Consider the following 21354-nt stretch of genomic DNA (forward strand, 5'->3'; position numbering starts at 1 on the left):
ACCCTCAGGGACCAGGCTAGGGGAAGACGAAGGAAGACGGGGAGCAGACGGAGGAGCGGAAGACTAGAAAAGGGAGCAACAGCCAAAAAGGAATTGATGTGAAATCCAAGCCCCGAGTCCTCGCCATCGGCACCGCGTTCTGGGCAGGGCTTGACGGCCCGCTATGGTGAGTGCAGCCGCTGCCGCCACCACCTCACCCTCACGCGGCGCGCGCCCCGGGGACGCGGCGCTGCGGGACCCTGCGTCCCGCGTGGCAGAAGGAGGGCCGGGCAGGCGGCACGCTGGGGCCGCTGGGCTGGGTGGGCTGCACCGCGGGAAGCAGTAGTCGGCCCCGCGTCTCCACGCTCGCTTGCTGGCTCGCACGCTCAGGGCCCCCGCCCCCCGACGCGGCCCCGCAGGGCGGGGAGGGGGCTGCCGGAGGCCGGGGAACAGCTTCTGGGGGAATTCTCACGGAGGGGGTCGCCTGGGATCCCATTTGCACGCTTGAAAGGGTTGCCACCTTGGCTTCCGCTCCTCAGCCTGGTGGTGGCTACTGAGTCGCCAGTGGAGGCAGAGCTGGGATGGAAGGGCTAGTGCGGAGAGTGACAGCGCCTGGGGGAGGGCGCCGGCTGAGCGCGCGCATGCACCCGAGCGAGTGCTGGGGTCTCAGGGGAGCTGGTGGAGACCTACTAGAGACCTGCTGGAGAAGATGGGCGCACGCTGTTGGCACGTGGGCCTGGATCCCAGGGCTAGGACAGAGAGGTACCTTACCAAAACCTGGATCTCAAGCATCCCTCTCCCCGCCGCCATTGGTGGGAAAAAGGGCCAGAGGAGCTTTTCAGAGTTCACGAAGGGGCCATGGGTAGGAGATGGGTATGTGTTGACTTTTTCACCCATGGAATCGGGCGTTCTGATGCCTGCCACCCATTAAAGAGGAGAACCACTAGGCCTGTGCTAAGAGGGCTGAGAGGCGCCCTGAGGTGGCTGGACTGACCCAAACTCCTTTAGACCTTGCACTAACACTGGGTCCACAGGACCTCCAGGGACTTTACCTCTGGGGTGACATGTGCTATGTCTCTAGGTATTTATGTTTAAAATGACTCCTAGTGAGTGGATGATCATTAAGTCCAAAGTTTTCAGATCGCAATTTCTGTCACCTAAGAAAAACCATATGGATTGTTGTCTATGGAAGATACCCAGATACTTCTACTTTCCTGGACTTGGGAGAGAAAAGCATCTTTTTCCCTTTCATCCTTCCTTCCCCCCTGGGGAAGGGAAATATATAAATAATAAAGACCCACATGGGTGGTTCTAAATATTTAATAATTGGACAACTGAGGTCTTGAACTACAATAGTCCCTTGTCAGCACTCTGTATTCTCCTTCTTTCCTCCACCTCCTCCTCCTGCTTTTCCTCCTTCTCCTCCTGCATCTTCATTATTATTATTTGAAGGGGGGAGGGCAGGGGTGGCTCCAGTAGTTGAACATGCAATTGTCTCCACAAAGAAAGACAATGCTTTTTGTTATCTTTTGTTACTGTAACTTATTATTTCTGGGTGGCACCTCAGGATAAATTGTTGCCTCAGGTGCATTGAGTACCCATGTTGTAAAACATGGGGCTTTCAATTGTGAATTCGTGTGTGTTCTAGTTGTCACCCAGCTTCCTTCCACAGGCTGTAAAACACCTTTGAGTCCAAGATCTTTTTATATTAAAATGTTGATTCAAGGTGGACGTCAATAGACCCATTCTCCCTTTGGGTATTACATTCATTTCAAACTCAACCTAAGAAGTGTATCTAATTTCTGGTCACTCTAGTCATAATCTAACAGGCTATTTGAATGGGAGGTAGTACCATTTGAAGCTATTTTGTGCAGAGAAAAAAGCTTTTTTTAAAAAATCAATTGTCTTCAACTTTCTACAGATAGAAAAACTGACAAGCCAAATCAATGTGGATTAAAATGTCTTCCCTTTTTATCCTTATTTCTCTCTCTCTCCCTCTCCCTTTCTCTCCCTCTCCCTCTCTCTCTCTCTCTCTCTCTCTCTCTCACACACACACACACACACACACACCTTTTATTTTCTCCCGCCTCTGCCACAGTGTATAAAGCCCTATTGAGACATGTAGGCGTGATGTGTAAACCGGATTAGCAGTATGAAAGAAAGACACACAATAAGCTGGAATTGTTTTACTTCCCTTTTATTTCTCATGCCTATATCTCTAATAAATTTGTTGCTCCAGCAGTGGGTCAAAGAGATCATGTTGCTCAGCTTCTTATTCATGCAAGACCCAATGGCAGAGATCACTGAAATGAATGGTGTGCCTTCTGCCAAATATAAAGCTCGATATAGATATACTACATGCAGAGATAGAGATGAGGCAAGACAGAGATAGAGAAATGTTCAACGCGTGGGTCTTTCCAAAATATATCTCTATCCATTAGAGTAAAGTAATGTGGCTAAGAAGAAATTTAGACAAGGGAGAAGGGGGGAAATCAATATAAGGGTCCATGCTATGTTTTCTTTCAAGTTCATTGTAAGCTGTGAACATTTTCTCTGCACTTGGTGACATTCCCAGCAAGAGAATACCAATAACTTTGGCATTAAATAAAGTCTAATTCTCTTTTTCAAGCCAGTATTTGAACCTGGAGTAATAAATGTGAAGATTTCTGGGAAATTCTCAGGACATCTCCCCTCTGCCAGCCTTCCTCCACCCCTAGCTCACTATAAGCTCAAAAAATGCCAGTGCTCCTGGGTTTATGCTGTAGACCCCTCATTTACTCCTTTGTGGAATTGGGAGCAGCTTCCCATTAAAGGAGATCAGGGGTAATTAGCAGCATTATTTTGACAAGTTGGCTAGAGCTATTCCCTTTCCTCCAGTTCTGGGGAGGGGGATTCAGGGGAGGAAACAGAAGGTGGATGGGAGAAAGGGAGGGGAGCCATGCTTACTGGTTTTACATTTTGTGGCTGCTTAATGTAGCCCCCTTTCACCTCAAACCTTTCAGACTCATTTTCTACCCTCACCTTTTAAGTAAATATAAAAGCTGACAATGTGAAAATAATGACATTCTTAGGGAGCCAAAAAAATGTGGTGTATGGTGGCCATACCAGCTTGAATTGATTCAAGACTCAGCTCTTACAAAGGTACCTGCTTTGAACTGCTCAGGCTCTGGCCCGTCCTGGGGTCTCCATCTACAAATAGAATATTACACAGCACCCCCCCCCCCAATTCCATTCCCTATTTCATTCTCTCAACAGGAATACCATGGGACTTAATGTAATGTTTGCAATTCTTTGCATTTGTGGAAGAGTATTATAATTGGGAGACAAAATTATAATATCACCCAAGGGTCAAATTACTAGAACACATTTACCCTTTTATCCATCCCATTTATCCATCTGTACTTGGCAAAAATGAGTTAAATTATATTAGATTTTAAAGATGCATTTGGTTAGAAACGAGCAGCAAGTGAAAAGATAAATCTCACTGTGGTTTCTCATTACTCCACCAAGTCCAGCTCCCAAAATTGCTTATCATTGGAATGTCCAGACACACAGGGCAGATGTTTTATTTCAGTCTCATCATTGGGATAATCAGATGTCATTTTTGAGATGTGTGTGGTGTGGCTATGGATATTTGAAGTATTGGAGCAGAGAAAGAAGATAGGAGTGAATCATATTTTAAGAGTTTAAGGAATCTGTTTTGAAAACGACAGATTCCAGTAAAGTCTTGGATGGTGATGGGGAGACCAAAACGACAATTGATGCACTGAGAGGAACTTTCCTTGGAAAGGGGGAGATAGAACACTCAACTGTTGCTCCAAAAAGAGCCAGCAGCTCCAGCTAGTTGAAAAGGTCCAGAGCTCTCACTTATTTGGTAACTCAGGAGGGGAGCCAGCAGACACCTTTGCAGGCCTGGCTCCTCCAGCTAGCCCAGGTCTGGGGAATCCTCGTGGTTAGCTGAAGTTAACAAACCCGGTGTGGCGCAGCAGTCCCCTGCACAGGGCATGCATATTAAAGGCGACAAAGCTTACAAATGTAAATAAGGGCAGATTGGTTAGGAACAACATTATCGCTGGGAATGTCGCACTCGCATGCATCAGCAATGAGGCAAATTGGGGGCAGCCTCAGCCCTGACCACCCAAGTCGAGCAGGCTTTTACACTGGCTCCTCTTCCCTTTCTTAAAACGTTACAGAAACAAGGCCAATTAGATCCTCAAAGTAATTCATCTCTGTGTATGAAAGAAGCAGACCACAGGGAAAGCGGCGGGTGGGGGGTGGGGAGATTAAGATAGCGCTTGTTAGAGCCCAGGCTGGGGATTGAGTCTTGGAACCGATGGGTAGAATTTACAGGCCGGGACCATTGTCTGAGATGCTGAAAAGTTAACCTATCAAACAGCGGGTGAGGAGGCTCAGGGCGCTGAAAACCCCAGAGATCAATGTTTAAAACGTTTAGGAATTAAGTCAAACCGAGGGAAATGAGACCGAATGCAAGAGGCTTTGCCGTTGAAATGTTACACTGGCAGCCGCAGCGGGAAGGAGAGGATATGCAACTGCGTGCGAAGAGTAAAGGGAACCGTGATGTGTAGATAGCCTATAATTTCATTTTAGAATGCCACAAGCCAAGTACTTATACTAAAATTGCTGTAAATAACAGATTGGCAGGAAAAAAATTAATATTTGGGTCTAAAACGTTGCAAAGAAATTTGAAGACAAACATAGCAACCTTCTGGCTACATGGTTCCCTTGTCATACAGCACACCTCAAATGTAAAAACTGACATGGGAAACTAGGGGTACCACTTCCGAGTCTTTAAAGAAATAATTGTCAGCAATAAGCCCGAAATGGTTTGACTTGAAACGTCTGCAGAACCATTCAGTAAAAGAAAAAGCTAGAATATTAAATCACCATTCCTGTTTTTTGCTATTTATCAAACATAATAAAGGTAAGAATTTTGCTCAAAGATTAAACTTGCTATGATCGAGCCCAATTCTCCTGCAATATCATTTATCAATGCACGTAGAATCATTTTCATTGGACAGAGCCCGTCTTCCCTTCTAGGATTTTAGCAGCACACACAATCACGTGCTCTCTCGGAGCTCTGAATTTTGAATTTCCGCGCTGGCCGGGTACTCCAGTCCTCCTCCTGATCTCCTGAACACCCCAGACGCTTCTCTCTTTGTGTCTTTATTCTACAAGACACCCCACCCCGCCCAGGGTACCGCACACATTTCGCCGGTTCCAGATTCAGGAGACAGGGTCTCCGGGCGCAATCAGGAAGCAAAAAAAGCTCGAGGGAATGTGGCGAGGCTAGGTAGGGAGGAGAGAGATCCGGAGAGGAGAAAGGGGTGAAAAAGGAAAGAGGAAAGGGAGAGGGAAAGAAGAAGGGAGGGGAAACCGCGGAAGAGGAAGGAAGAGGGAGAGGAGGGCTGGCCGCAGGCCCCCCACCGGAGCCGCGTGGGCCAACCCCGTCGCCGGCCAGCAGCGCCGCAGCCCCTCTCCGACCAGGTCGCAGCTGCCGGGAGGGTGAATGGGAAGGGCCCCGCGCGCTCAGCCATTGGCCGGCCTCGGGGAGACCGCGCCGGCATTGGGCAACGTAAGGGGGCCGGACCGCCTTCAGGAATGTACTACGGCGCGTCCGGCACGTCCGTCCGCGCCGGCGGGACGCGCGCCTCTCCTGGGTTTTGGGGAGGCAGCTCTGGAGTTGGGGAGCCCGCCCGGCGCGAGCAGAGCGCGAGGGCTTCCCTACCGGTTTGAGCAGGGCCGCGCGGGCGTGGGGGGTCCCGGAGCTCCGGCGCGCGCGCACGCGGACACGCGCGCGCCCAGCAGGCCTCCCGGCCGCGGAGCGCGCGCCGGCCTGGCCTTGGGTCACGTGGCCAAGTGGGCTCCGCCCTCCCCCTGCTCCTCCTCCTTTCCATCTGGGTTTCTTTCTTTTCCTTTCTTTCTTCTTCTTTTTTTTTTCAATGAACACACACCGTGTATATCTTAAAGCCACACGACCCTATTTCACGGCTTCAGTCGGCTTCTTGCTTCCATGGGTCCCCCTGCAGTTCAACAATGTTCTTAAAAAAGAAAAAGCAAATGCTAAAATGAGGCAGAATCGAGGGTTTGTGGGTCTGAACCCTATCTCAGGGAGGAAATTAACTTGCAAACGTAAGAAAAACAAATTCCACTTTCCAAAAAATTATTTTTAAATAATAAGGGGTGCTATGTGTACAGTTTAATTTGACTCAGGCCCCAGGATCCACCTCAAAGAGTTGCGTGTTTTCTCTCTCAACGGGAAGCGGAGCCCCGGGATGGCTCCGTGACACCGGCCGCAGCGTCCGGACCAGTCCTCGCAATCAGCCCACAATTTGTTTCGAATGAATCCAACATCAAAGCCTTTATTCTCCCCTACGTCACGCTGGTATTAACTATAACAGGGTGTGTACCAGTTTTTGAAAAGTTTGTAACAGACTTTAAATAAATAAGGACATGTGGTTAATAAAAAGGGGGGGTATAAGTCCAAATAAAGCCAAAATAGTTAGGAAAAACTTTTCTTTCTCAAGGAAACAGTTCCTTTTCTCCGGGGTGTTAAAAGGATTCTGCTGTTTCTGTTATATATGTCACATTAAAGATTAAAATAAAAATGCCTCTGCCTCCATGAGAATGCTTCAGTGTCTGGATTCCACGTTTATAATACGCGGCCTCCTTCAAACCAGGACTGTTGCCGTGGGGTTTTGGGGGGGGTTGGCGGGGGGTGGGGGAGGAATAGATTTTAACAGAGGGTTCCTTTTTCCAACGGCCTTACTTTCCTCTTTAACTTTCCATTTTGTTTATCTTAATGCTAGGCGTTGTTCGCCGCGAGAGCCTAAGTCTTCTCTTTAGTTATAAAAGAAAAGAGAGGAGGAAAAAAAAAAATCTGGCACGTACTGGAGCACTATCCACCACCCTGTCATTATTGGTGCAGGCCTGGGAATTCAAGCCGGACCTCCCAGTATTTGCTGTAGCTTGAGGCCAAGGCGCCTCTGAAAGGGTTTTCTTTGAGGAATTTCAGAAATTGTTTAAGCGCTTAAAAAATATTACATTTTCCTCCGTGTCTATCGCGAAGCAAATGTTTATGGGTGTTTGTGTGTATGTGTGTGTGCGCGCGCGCTCAAAAGGCGCCTACGAAAAGAAGATACTGTTGAAAAGAAAAGGAATAAAAAAGAAAGGGAGGGGGGAACATTCCTTAATGGAAGTATTGCATGCGAGAAGGTTGGCGCTCTCGGAGGCTCCCCCCGAAGCCGGGGATGCACACACTGGGGTTGCCTACCTGGGTGGTCTCTCTACTTTGGTGAGCTGTTGCTAAGCAGCTAATAATAGTCATGTTTGCTGAGTAATTTCTGCCCTCCGTGAGCCAATCGCGTCGCAGAAACCCAAGCCATCTGACAGCCCCAGGGGCGGGAGCTCCAGCCTTTTTCTCTTTCGCTCGCTCTCTCCCCCTCCACCCCCTCCCCTCCTCCTCCTCTTTCTCCAAATGGAGAGAGTTCTTTTTTTTCTTCTTCCATCTCATCTATTGAATCAAGGAGCTGCTGCGGCCGCTGCCCGCTGCACACACACAGAGCGGAGTCCCCAGGTCCCGGGAGCGAGAGAGGCGCGCTGCACGGGGGCAGAATGGTCCAGCGGGTCGGTGAGGAGCACAAGAAAGCAGAGTCCGGGATCGAGCAGCCACCGCGAACCCAGCAGCCAGAGCCCGAGCAGAAGCTTCAGGAGCCGCCACCGCCAGCAGCAGCTGCTGCGGGAGCATCGGCGGCGGCGGCTGCTTCCCCGGCCCGGCAGCGCTGAGACCCGCCGGGCGCCCACGGACCCTGCGGCGGCGACTCTGCGTTTGCCCTCCGCGACCACTCGGGCGACCCAAGAGGCGCCTAAGGAGCCAGCGAGGCCGGCGGGAGCGGCGGGGATTTGCTGGCGTTTTTTGCAGTGAAGGGGTCGCGGCGCGGGGCGGGGGGCAGGTAGGGGGAGCTGGGGACCGCGAGAAGCGCCGCGGGAGCGCTCGAAGGACAGGCTGGCTCCGCGCGCCGGCTCTCGCCCTTCCGAGAACTGGATGTGGGCAGCGGCGGCCGCAGAGACCTCGGGACTCCCGCGCAATGTGGCAATGGAAGGCGCAGGGTCTGACTCCCCGGCAGCGGCCGCGGCCGCAGCGGCAGCAGCGCCCGCCGTGTGAGCAGCACCAGCGGCACCAGCAGCACCAGGTCTGTCAACCAGAGCCCCAACCCGAACAGCCGGCGGCGAGCAGCGTCCTCGCGAGCCCAGCGCCGGGGCGAGCCGGGAGCCGGCAGCAGCGCGCCGGGCGGCCCGGGAAGCCTCGGTTCCCGCGGCGGCGGCGGCGGCAACATGGCCTCGGCTGGTAACGCCGCGGAGCCCCAGGATCGTGGCGGCAGCTGCGGCGGAGCCCCCGGCCGGGCAGCCGGAGGTGGGAGGCGCAGACGGACCGGGGGTCTGCGCCGCCACGCCGCGCCGGACCGGGACTATCTGCACCGGCCCAGCTACTGTGACGCCGCCTTCGCTCTGGAGCAGATTTCCAAGGTGCATTTCAGACTCTCCTCCCCTCCCACTCCGTTTTCCCTCCTCTTCCTCTTGGGGATCGCCCGGCCACACACACATACACACACACCCCTCCAGGAAAAGAAATAGACAAGCGGGGATTGAAAAATTCAAACCCTCCCTCCGGTCCTGGGAGGAAAGGGCTGTCTGAGGTCCGCAGGGGGTGGAGGGTGTGTGTGTGTGTGTCTGCGTGTGCGCGCGCGCGCGCGCGTGTGTACACGCGCCCTCCCGGCGTGCCTTTTCCGGAGCACTGGAAAGCGGTCCACAGTGGACCACCTCGAGGGCGGCCTCAGCGCAGCGCTGCCGGGCGCCCACTGCCTTGGAGCCCCCTCCTCCCGCGCCCCTGCCCCTATTTTCAGCCCAAACCCCTGTAATGCTGCCACATTTCTTCACCTCTTCGAGGGGGAGGCGGAGTACTGAGAGGCGGAGAGAAGGGGGGAGGGAGCCGAAATAAAGGTGGTTTCCTTTTTTGGCAGCCGGTTTTGCTTTTGTTGAGCCTGAAATCTCTGCTCCCTTAAAAATTATCGTCGGAGGAGGGCATCTCCCCTCTTCTCTTCCAGTTTTTGATCCACCTCTTTTCAGAGCCTGGGGGGAAAGGGAAAGTTGTAAACAAATTGCCACCTTAAATCTGCGGTCCGAGTCTGCGGAGCGGCCGGGCTCATTGTGTTTACGAGGCTCGCTGAAATGTGTGGAATCTGGAGAAGGCGAGCACCCAGACAGGGGCCTAACGGGGACGCGACCAGCGCCGGGAAAACGCCGCCGCCGGGAGCAGCCAGCGCCCTGTCGCGACACCGGCCCGCGCCGGCCTGGGCCCTTCCCCTGTGCACTCCGCAGCTTTTTACGTTTAACCAGAAGGGAAGGGAGAGGAGGGAAAAATCCATGTGGCTGCCCTCTTCCGATCACAAATATTGTCGTAAGTTGCAGATGGCTGTCCCGCTTCCTAATTCAGCTCACACAACATCTCCCAACGCTATGAAAGTGCGTCCGGAGCGAGCTCCGTCGGCGCTCACCACGTGGATCCCCTTACTACCACGCCGGGCAGGGGTCCGAATAAGGGATCCGGCACTACATTGTTCCCCAAGCGCACTGGCTCCCCGAGCCCACGTCCTCGTAGGCGAACCCCAACAAAGGTTAAGGGTGGGGCAGGATTCGCGAGGAAGGGAACCGAGCTTTGCTGGTTCTTAGATGTTGGGCTCCTTCTCAGAGATTACCCAGCCCCTCCCTTATCAGGTCCGGCATGACTGCTGCCTGTTGAGTGATTTCTCTCCTCTCTGCCTCAGCTTCCCTTCCCCTGGTAGCCATCCCCCGGCCCCCGCACACCCCTCGTCGCGCTCCGGGGATGCTACGCAGGCCACGCGTGGGGGCGCCCCTGCTGTAGTGTGGCTGAGCTCCCTTGCGGCGGCCGGACTTTGATTTATGCCCAACTCCCCGTCCCCCCTCCCACGCCGCTCGCGTTCTCTCGTGCGGGCGGGGGTTCGAGCCTCCAGGGCATCCCCCACGGCTTTCGCCGGATCCGCTGGCGGGTGCGCGCAAGCGGGCGTGGGCGCGCGTGCCGCGACTCCCCGGCGCTCACCACTCCTCCTTTCTGCTTCGTCCTCAGGGGAAAGCTACTGGCCGGAAAGCGCCGCTGTGGCTGAGAGCGAAGTTTCAGAGACTCTTATTTAAACTGGGTTGTTACATTCAAAAAAACTGCGGCAAATTCTTGGTTGTGGGCCTCCTCATATTTGGGGCCTTCGCTGTGGGATTAAAGGCAGCTAATCTGGAGACCAACGTGGAAGAGCTGTGGGTGGAAGGTAAGAGACCCAGCGCCCGGCCCCGCGCCCTCCCGTGTCCCCCGCCCAGGGCCCCTTCCCTTCCTCCCAATTGATAAAGATATTTGCCAGCGTACACCTAGAGCACTTCGGTGGCGAGCGAAACCCTTCGCCCGCACCAGGGAATTGTTTATTGTTTGGGCGCCTGGCCGGGAGCCAGGCCCGCCAGGCCCGCCAGACCCGGAGCCAGGCGCGCCTGACAAAGGCCGCGCTGTAAGCTCCTCGGGGCGCCGCGCGGTGCTCGGTGTTGTGGGAGCGAGCGGCGAGGGCGCGCCGGCGGGGGCGCGGGGGCCCCTCCGCGGGCCGGACCACTGCGCGGCCGGGGGCCGCGGGGCCTGCGGTCGCCGCTGCTGCCCAGCGCCGGCGCGCCCCGAGGGGCATCAAAAGGCAGGCCTCTCCGCTCTTGGCCCTGGTCATCGGCTCACCTCCTCCCCCGCCCCGCCCACCGAGTCCGAAGAGAACGGAGGGGGGCGCCGAGAAAGGCCACCCCTCCGGCTCGCGGGAGTGTGCGCGCCCCCGGCGGCCGCGGCTGCAGCCGCAGCGCTGGGGAGGGCGGGGGGCGGGAGCAGCGCGGGCCTGGAGGCGGCGGCGGCGGCGTGTGTGGTCCTGTTTTTGGACAGCTTTCAGCTCTGGGGGAAAAAACATTTGTCTCTAGGTACCAAAAAAAAAAAAAATCGAGGAGGTGGGGGAAGTAGTTGAAAAAAAATCCTGTAAAGCACAGAGTGGAACGCATGTTCGCAAAGTAGATTAATGTTTCCTCGGGGGTGGGGCTTTTAAAATGGAATTATTCTAAGGGGAAGGCTGCGTTTTACAGGCTGAAAGAAATGTGTCTTAAGAACGCGGGTTTGGATCGAGGGGCCACAGGAGCTCTCCAAGGGGTTCTGCCAGTCTTTTAACTGCATTCCTCAATTGGGGGGGGCGCTTGAAACCTTTTTTAAGCAGTTGTAAATTTAAAATAGAGTCCTCCTCTTCGCCATCAGAACATTTTACATTCTTTTGGATACAGGCTTTTTGTTTTCTGTTGGTTGTCTTTTAGTTCTTTTTGGAAAGTGACAGTCTTGCTATTTGGAAACATTTTAACCCCTAAACACTTCCTTGGGTGTCTCTTACAATGGGATGGGAGGGAGGGATTGAAGTAATTATGTAGATATTTCAAACCAGAATATGTGGAGCATTCCTAGTGAAAGCTACCTAAGGCAAAATTTGGAAGCCTGAGTTACATGCGTAACTGCTCCCTTTCAGAAGGCTGTTGGAAAACTAACCTTTTAGAGAATATTTTGTTCATTTTGCCTTGTTTGTAAAGATCCGGCCTTCAGTGTTTTGCAAGCATATGGTAAAATCTTTAGTTGAGAAGTGACAATTAAAATAATAGTCCAAATAATTAAGATCAGAAAACATTCTTGCCTTAAGTAGCTTGGTAATTAATACAGAAGTGTTATTTGGATTGAATCCATGGGGTAATTTACCTCAGTGCAACACTTCAATGTCATTGGTAGATAAAAGAAGGGTTTTATTGACCATCTATGATGTTCTAGCAACAAGTTTACTGAGTACCTGTAACATCCATGGCACTGTGCTGGTGGGCATGGTCAGGACACTGAAGCATGTGAAACACTCCTGAGCACAAATTCGTGGCTTTAAAACTACTGAAGTGGGCGGTGAAAGTTAAATGAAGAGGAAAAGAAAGAAAGGAAGGAAGGAAGGGAAGAGAGTTCTATGCAGCAGCTCAGAAGAGGGTCAGGCAAAGGCCCAAACTGAGTGGACAGTTGGCAGTGGGAACCCCTCTGGGGTGGGGGGAATAGGTGGGCCCTGGACAGCAGGGCTGTAGTTTGAACATGGGATTGGCTAGACTGTGGGACCTATCTCATGTTCTAGGACAGAGCAAGGGGTGTATTAAGGAGAGGGACCCCCATCTCTGTCCACATGTTTGCTTTCCACCATGTGAGCCAAAAAATTTGTTGGTCCTTGGTGACAAAAGATCATTTTTTGTTTTGAGAAAGACTTTTAGGTAGACATTTACATAGGTTTAAAGAGAAGTAATGTTTCTTTATTTTAACATTGTATATTTCTAGAAGCAACTATGTTTCTGCATTAAGCAATACATTTTTAGTTCCTTCAAGGAGTAACTGCTTAGTAGGATCTCACCAGGCTCCATCTTAGTAAGAGAGTGTTAGGGACTGACACATCTGAGATGAGACTCATTTTACCTACTTTGGGCCTCTGAGCTGTTTTCCCTCCCCTTTCTGTTTTGGCAATTTCTTGTGGCTCACTGGTTTTTCAGCCAAATATTATCTACTTAGTACTGTCACTTGTTGAGCAACTACCATTACCATTTATTATCATCATGTGCCTTACAACTCAATAAAATATCTACTGTTATTATCTTTATGTTTGTAACATGATAGCTTGTGTAATGTTTTTATGTATAATAACTGGATTATTTTCTTCTTTATATGAGAAACTATGGATCCACTGTGTCAACATGACCACTTTGCCTACTAATGAGTTAAGTTAGTGATTTTCAACTTTTTTCATCTAAGTTGAAACACTTATACTAAAATTCTGCAGCACACCAAAAATATATATCTTTTGCCAATCTGACAAAAATAGGTATAATTTTGATTGATTTACAGAAAAATAATAATTGTAATTACCTACTCTTTTTGCTCCAGAATGACATTTTAAAAAGTCAGGTTTCCATACTTGTACAATATGAAGGATTTCTGGCACCAAGAACTAACCAATCAGATGCAATCTTATTATGTGACGTGACCAATAAGATGCAACTGTTATATAACCTATATATTTACGGTTCAAGACAGGCCATTCACACCAACAGCTATTGCTGTGTTGTCGGTTGTCTTTTTTTTACTATTATTATTTGACAATTTAAGGGAGAAAGGTCAGTGCCCCTGACTAAATAGTCGGCAATTGCATGTTTTTAAAATTCGTGCAGCACACAGGTTGAAAATCATTGACTTAAGTCAACTTGGTCTCCTGCTGCCTTGACCTCAATTTGTCATTCATTCACTCATTCACTGTGTGCTAGATTTTTCCCGTGTAGAAGAAGCAACAGTTTGATAAATGCAAGTAAACTCAATCAGAGGCCACCATACCATTTTATAATTTTAATTTACATTCAAAGTAGAGGTCTTACTGGTGATACAGTGAGCATACTGTTCACGTCAGCAGCAAGCAGCTTGAGCATTTGCTTTCAGGAATGAGAATGCCCTGTTGTGTTATACTGCATTAGAGTAAAATGAGTAGCAACTCAGAATTTAGGTTAATTTTGAACTTTAATTTCTTAAATTCCTCATCACTATCAGCACAGTAGTCTTGTTAGATGGTGTTTTCTTAATAGGGACAGTGAGTGTTCTTCTGGGTACAAACAAGGTACTTGCTACTACACTAAATAAACCAAGTGATAGAGGTTGCATATTTCCCTAGTTAAAAAGCAACAGAAGAAAAGAAAGCATAAGAGATTTTATGGGGAGAGGAATGCTGAGCAACAGTTTGGAAAATGCTGGTTTTCCTGTGACTTTAAAAAAATGCCATGTATACATACACAGATGTATACACACCTACAAGCCACTGGAGGTATGTATACATCTACACACATGTACATGTACAGGGGTGGGCAAAAGTAGGTTTATGGTTGTCCATATGGAAAAAGACATGCAGGTTATGATTGTTACAGTAGCTTTCTTAAAAGAATGTCACAATGGCACAGTGCACTTATTTACAAATCTTGTAAGTGCTCAAATTGCTGGACTTCATTATTTATATATTCTTGTAAGTCTTTGAAAATCAGTGAACAAACGTGAATTTCAGTGACCTGCTTAAGTTAGCCTCCTGAGGTAGTTGAATTCAAACTTACTTTTGCCCATTCCTGTAGACAGACAGTTAGATGATTGATAGATAGACAGACAGATCGATCTCCACTTGCCTTTGTGTTTCTGTATGCACATAGACTAACTACATGCATCCTCATGTCTGCCAAAATGTTATCTTTTTAATATAACCATCAAATTAAAGGTATCCTTTGATTTAACTTCCATGCCTTGTTTAACATGCTACAGTGTGCTGACCAATACAAGCTAGATGAGAAGGACTGTTTCATTTTTTATGGCATTGGTGATAAGAATTTTTTGATTCCATTGTTAAAGTGTTCAATGATTGACTTATATACGTTAGATGTATCTTGAGTCTTAGGTGAAGTAAAAAATGTCAAATGTAGCTCACTTGTAAATGGAGCCCTGAAGTTTGGTAAAAGAGCGATGTTGTGGACATCTGCTGTTACTGAAACATGTACCAGCACTGGCAAGGTCAGGGAGAGACTAATTGTTATTTCAAAATAAAAATATTCATTCAGCACATATTCTCAGTGCCTTCTCTGTCCTAAGCACCTCACAAAGCTCCGGAGAGACAGTGAAAGGCCACAGCACCTGCCCTCAGGGTGCCTCCACCCAGCAGACAGACAGACCAGTGGCAGGATGACAGGACAGCCCCAAGAGAAGAGGGGCCTGAGCCAAGCACAGGTGATGGAGTGTTGGGGGTCATGGGGCATTGCAGGCTGAAGGAACAGCAGGAGCAAAGGCTCAGAGGACAGGGCTGTGACCCCCAAGTGAACTCCCAGTGCTTGCCTTTGGCTGGAACATCGAGTTTGAGGTGAGAGCCTGCCTTAAGGCTTGAAGGCCCAGCCACATGACAGGAAGGTCTCCAATGTGTACGGCTTTGGCTAGGGGGCTGCCAGCTCTCTTATTGTTTAAGCCAAGCTTTGCCTGTCTCGTGATTTATCACTAGCATTTCTGCCCTCTAGTGCCCTCCTGGTACCAGCGTGCTTTGCCTGGACCTCATCCTTCCTGGCACAGAAAAGAAATGCTTTCTTTTTGGTCTTGCCCATTTCTCTGTTGGCTTTTGTTTTTGCTTAGCAATTATATCCTCCTTTCTCTCAATATCTACCCCCCTCACACTCCAACCTCTCTCAGACACAAGTTGTCACACTGTCCCAGTGACAGAATGTTCATTTATATCTTGGAGCTTTTTGGTTTTTTCTCAAAACTTGCCCAACCCCTGGCCTTCTTTACTGCAAAAGGAAACAATCTTGAGATGAATCCATATTGCCTTGTGTTTGTTTGTTAGCATCTCTGGAGGTCAGCATTAAGAGAGGAGGGTGTCAAGGAAGGAGCAACTCTGGTGTGTTTTAAAAAGTGAAATGGAATTTTTAAAAAATGCCTGCTTGAGGTTTATAAGAGCTCTCAAGTTTATACTACGTAGCTAGCATTATATTATGCCATCAGTGTTCTTGGCAGTGGTAAGAGATGATTGAGCTTCACCCTCCTTTCTGCTTAGAGCAAGTTTTCTCACCATTGACATTCTGGGTTGTGTCATTCTCTTATGGGGCTGTCCTGTGCATTGTAGAATGTTTAACAGCATCCCTGGCCTCCACCCACTAGATGCCAGTAGCATCCTCTTAGTTGTGATAACCGAAATTGTTTCTAGTCACTGCCAAATGTGGGTGTATGTGGAGGGGTGATGATGCACAAACTGCTCCAATTTAGAACCATTGGTTTAGAAGATAGATTCCAACTGGAAAACCCATGCAGTGCGGATGGAAGGCTTTTATTATGATAAAGTTGTGACTGCAAATGCATTGTCTTGAATGCAAAAGTTTTTTTTTTTAAATTATTATTTATTTATTTTTAGACAGAGGGGAAGGGAAGGAGAAAGAAAGGGAGAGAAACATCAATGTGTGGTTGCCTCTTGCGCATCCCCAACTGGGGACCTGGCCTGCAACCCAGGTATGTGCCCTGACTGGGAATTGAACTGGCAACCCTTTGGTTCACAGGCCTGTGCTCAATCCACTGAGCCACACCAGCCAGAGCCAAAAGTTTTATTCTTTAAGGTAATTCTTCCAATCCCATATTCACTGACCCAAGTAACTAATTTTTTTACATTATTAATTTAAATTTCTGGTTTTTCTTAAAATTACATTAAAAACAAATAAACACCATGACAAGTTGGGAGGGGGCAGGCCATGAAAGAAAGAAAAAAACTTTACTTTTTCCACGGGTGACTTAATTTTGCCAGATAGACCTTGTTGCATTTTAGCTACAATGGGCTAAAGGCTTTTAGCATGGAGATGACTTTGTAAAAAGCAATAAAAGACACCACTAGACTTTGTTCATATTGAAATGACAACTCCTTTTGGAAGTCCACAAAGCACCATTAGCTCTTTGGTGGTCTAGCTCTCCAGTTGCTCCTGTTCCAAACCACTTCTCCCTAGTGTGCTTGCGCAGCACAACCAAAGGGACTGAGGCATGTCAGTCAGGAAAAGGTGGGATGGGTTTTGCTTTCACTGCCCTTCCCAAGGTTAATACCCAGTTTCTGTTCTCTGGAGCTGTCAGTTTTGGTGAATTTCACAAGGAACAAAGAGGCAGAATGCAGTACAGCTCCTTTCTTTTCCTTGGTTCCCTGTGTACTTTTAAAAATTAAGAATGTGTTTGTTAGATGGGTATTGATTAAGTTCCAGTAGTGGGCACACATGTACTGGTGGAAGCAGTTGTGGTATTTCTTTTGTATCTGGAGAAAAATGATTAAAACAGTAATTGCTTTAAAAATATCAAATAGCTTTAGGTGCCTTTGCCCCAAGGCTGCTGACCCTGTGACTGCTCCCTGTCTTTCTGCTGCCCGCCGTTGGTAACCTCCAAGTTTAGAAGCCACATTGGGTGATTGGGCGTTTCAGATGTGTGCAGCGCCACTGGGAGGCCCCAGAAGATGACGGCTTCCAGATGTACGAACTGTGGGATCCGTTTGTTTGGATTATGCGCCACAGCTGATGGCAAGATTAACGCTGGCTGGACAAGCTATGGGAGATTTGTCTGGTTTCCACAATGCCATGTTTATATTTCATTGGGATTTCTCCTTCAAAGCTGACCTCTCCATGACCCCAGAGCTCTGTCCACTCAGGCTGAGCTGTAACTTGTCCACCCTTCTTCTCGTGTTGTGGGGGTTTGCAATTCTCCAGCAGAAGGGGCTGCTTCTGTGGATGCCCCCAATTTGTCCCTGCCAGCTGTCCGCTCAGAGTTAGCCACTGAGGAATAGTCTATTCTACTGGGGCAGGGTGAGTGTGTGAGTTTGTGTGAGTTTGTGTGTGTGTGAGATTTCCAAAGGTTTTTTGGCTTTTAAAGCAAGTGTGGAAATATCTTTAAATTATTTTAAAGAGGACCAGATTTTAACAGAGGACATTTTTCAGAAATAAAATATTTTACCTCAGCATTATTTTGACAATATTTTGGGAAAAAATATTGAGGAAGTCCCAGCTCTGTAAGATACCCCTAAATAATCATCATACCCATGTGATTTAGTACTATCATGTCATCTCCTTTGCCCCTCACTGGCTCCCAGAACCCCCCTCTGCTTCCTGCCTTCTTCCTATTCCACACCCTTTATCCCTTTGCTCATCTTCGACTCTCTCCTCCCTTCTCTTCCTCTCCCTCCTCCCTTCCTTCTACTCACCTATTTTTAAACCGCCCAACTCATTTCTTCCCAATAGATCTCTGGAATGACTAGTATAAAATCTGAAATGGTAGAAAAGCTGGTTGATCACAAAATGACAGGGAATAATGTATTATTTTGAACCTACTAGATGCAGAGCTACCATCTGCATCGTTGGGGTTCTTATCTTGGTGAAGGTTGGTTCCAAGACCATAGTCTTTGATGGGCTTGTCAGCAGATGTGCTTCCTCTATTGAGAGTCATGACATTTTTATGAAATTTTGCAGTAAATTTAGAATCCAGTGGCAAGTGGAATGTGAAATAAGTCTCAGTCCCCTCTGCTTTCTGTGTCCCATGAAATATGGACGAATCGGGCCCCTGTGGCAGTTCTGAGATGGTGACCGAAACGTGAACATGACGTTCCAACCCAGGCCAGTTCCTTCAGGCTTTCCTGGGTGGAATGACACCAAAGCCACAGGGAACCTGGAGCCTGGATAGAGATGGAAGAGGTCAGATTTCTGTATCCAAACTCTAGCTGACTCCACAGCATTGGCCGGTCCATCCACATGAGGTCCTAGAGGGCAGAGGGCTTGCTCAGGAAGGTGCTTCTGGCAAGCAGTTCAGAAAGAGGAAGCTCCTTGGTGTTTTGGTTTGGTTTGGTTTTCCTCATTGGAAACCTACCTTGACTGTACACAGACATTATTAGGGTTATCAAAATAGAAATAATTTTATTACTTGTTCTTTGCTTCCAAATTCTGAAATTGGGTGCTTCATGGTAATACTAGATTTTTTTCCCTCTTAAATTGGACTTAGGGTTGTTTTTTTCTTTATATTGCAGTCTCTGTTTTTCTACAAATATCTTTAAGTTCCAAAACAATAGACTGCTGCCATTAAGAAACTGCTCAACTATTGTGGAGATGCATCCTATCCTCAATCACTTGAAGACTAAGACTATTTTGTTATATTTGGATTTAGAGCATAGTTGGAAAAACGGTGATCATGTGTTAGGGAAACCGCATCATTGGTGGGCAGTCAGGTACCTGCTAATGAATGACAAGTTTGTTGTTGGAGATATTTATCATGTAGAGTCAGGACCTTATTTCTAATCCAGAAACCCAGGTGTGAGTTGGCCCAAATAGTCCACACTGCGTCTGCGTCCCAAAACACCAGCTGGCTATGATGGTGGAGCTAGCGCGAGGCAGGTCTCCATGACACAGCGCAAGATGCATTGGCTATTGTTAGTTAGGATAAATGAACAAGCAAGAGAGATTTCAGTTACTAATGAAACGTGTTACAAAAGTAAGCAAAAGGAACTGGAAGTGGGCTTTGTTAAATCAATGTGCATGATTTTTTCCCCTTAAATCATTGCCTAAGGGCTTCTGGCCCCTAGCTCCGGAATCCTGCCCAAAAATTCCAGATGTATTACACAGTCAAGTACTGCAATGTAAACACTGCTCTGTGGCATGAGGCAGGGTGGTCCATCTCCTATTTGAGAAGAGGGAGAGGTTGGGAGGGAATGAGGGGGTAAGCCCTCTGCTCTGCGGTGGGTACAGTAGTGGTCCTGTTGTTTGTGTTTTTGGCTGCATAATCAAGATCTGGAACTACAGATGAATTAATGCTTTGGACTGGCAAAGAAAATCAACTTGAATAGGGATGCCAAAGACAGCAAGATGTGGCTTGGATAACATTGCTTCATTGGGTCAGATAAGTATCTCAAATGAATGTGGGGGTTCTGATAGTAAGAAAGCTATTGACTTTATAGAAGCATCCGTGAACATCACCCTTTTCATCTGCTGTGAATGAAATTGAGAGTTGAGCAAAGCAAGTGGAGGAGAGTCCAGCTTCCTTCACAACTGCCTCCTGTGTCTGAGAAAGCCTATTGGGTTGGTGTACCTTCTGCGTGTAAACCCAAGATGTATCACATAGCTATTCTGCTGTTTTGTAGCACTGGGGTGTTGGCCAAGGTATGTTACTAAATAAATGGCCTTTCAGTTTCTAAATTTAAGTAAAGAATCTACTAATAATGACCACCTGGAGGTGAGAAAATAACAGCACTTAGGGCCACCCCTCCAGTAGAACCAATTCAAGGATACTGGGATACCTAGACGTTATCTGTACATCTGAATCATCTAATACTAAGCAATTTTTAGATAGACTAAATTCAGAGTTTTTAAAAGTTAATATAAAGGTATTTTGTGAGTTAGGAGGAAATGGAGTTTCAGTTTGAATTTGGGAAGTTGTTAAAACAATCTGTAGTAACATTATCCTGATTTAAGAAATCAATTCTGTAGAGTGATCTAAGAAAATTGCTTTAAAAATCAGTAATGATAAAAATGGTGATTTTGAGATTAAGGAAAATGTCTCTTTCCCCAACCATCACTTTGTTTTCCATTTTGAATTCTCCCATCTTCCCCACCCAATTTCCCTGATTTCCTTTGCTCCTTTAGTGGGGAAACCAGAAAACTTCACAAAATAGATATCAATATCAAACAGCGTATTTTTAGAGGCTTTCTAAGAGAGAGAATAACAAAAGAATTTTCCCAGCTGCCTAAGAAATTCTTTACTCTTACCTGATTTCCCCCCCCGTGAGGTCTATACATCGTTGTAAGAAGTTTTAAAAATGACAAATAAGAACCGTCATTCCAGTCTACACATGATCCAGAAAGAAAATTGCCCGTGTTTAATACCTTGCTTAATTGAAAACAAAGCTTACAACTTGAGAGAATTTGGATTAGGACTAAATATCTATTAACTGTTCTTTCTAGAGATTTGGGGAATAGGATGACCCTTCCTCCCCCCCTTTTTTAAAAAAAAAATAGGCTACAGTTTCACATGGCTCCCAAAAGAAATCTCTCTCCCTTTTTGTTTCCCACACCAATTGATTTATCATTTTGCTTGCAAGCAGATCCAGAATGTTAGGGCAAGAACACACTCACTTTTTTCTCGTAACTTTTTTGTTGTGGACCGAAACCAGTTGACTTGAATAAATTTTTCTGAGGACTGAATGTAGCCAGCAACGTGGAAAAATCTTGCCATTCAGGGCCATCTGAATGTACATTTCAGCCACACAGTAAGCTGCATTGGTAGGCACTGGACTGCTAAATACAACCATTTTTCGCAGCAGCGAGTTAGACAGGTGATTAGCATAATTAGCACCGAGCAGCTATACATATGGTAATGCTGAGTGTGTAAATGCCAGCTGCGGTGTAAAATTTATGTCAGGGGTCGGCAGGGCTGTGCGAAAGTATTGTGTTCCAGCTGCAGGTCAGGGCCGCCAAAGCTTACCTCCTTTTCTCTTGTTGGTGAATACGCCAAACAGAAGAGAAAGACAGAAATATAACAGATACGGCTTTGATGGAACAGCCCAGTTCTGTGCAAGAGGGCCTGTTCTGTAAAACGCACGCACGCATGCACACGCACGCACACCCTTGCAGAAATCCCATTACTTTGACTACAGATTGTGTTTACTTCACGCAGGGCCCACAGGAGCCTTGACAGGATGGGGA

At 47.9% G+C, this 21354-nt stretch overlaps 1 protein-coding gene across 3 annotated transcripts in view; it reads left to right on the forward strand.

Annotated features, from left to right (window-relative positions):
- Positions 1 to 7434: 7434 nt before the first annotated feature.
- The window catches only part of PTCH1 (patched 1), a 61306-nt gene continuing 47386 nt past the window's right edge, over positions 7435 to 21354 (forward strand). Inside the window, exons 1-2 of one of the 3 annotated variants that reach the window (XM_024558290.4) lie at positions 7435 to 8523; positions 10142 to 10334. In XM_024558290.4, coding sequence (XP_024414058.2) covers positions 8332 to 8523; positions 10142 to 10334 — 385 coding nt within the window. In that variant the 5' untranslated portion in view covers positions 7435 to 8331. Of the gene's footprint in view, positions 8524 to 9105; positions 9455 to 10141; positions 10335 to 10926; positions 11008 to 21354 lie in introns of those variants that run through there. The other 2 variants (XM_053925227.2, XM_053925223.2) reach the window with 2 other exon arrangements.

This window comes from Desmodus rotundus, chromosome 1 (genome assembly GCF_022682495.2).
Source record: "Desmodus rotundus isolate HL8 chromosome 1, HLdesRot8A.1, whole genome shotgun sequence".
Classification (NCBI taxonomy): Eukaryota; Metazoa; Chordata; class Mammalia; order Chiroptera; family Phyllostomidae; genus Desmodus; species Desmodus rotundus.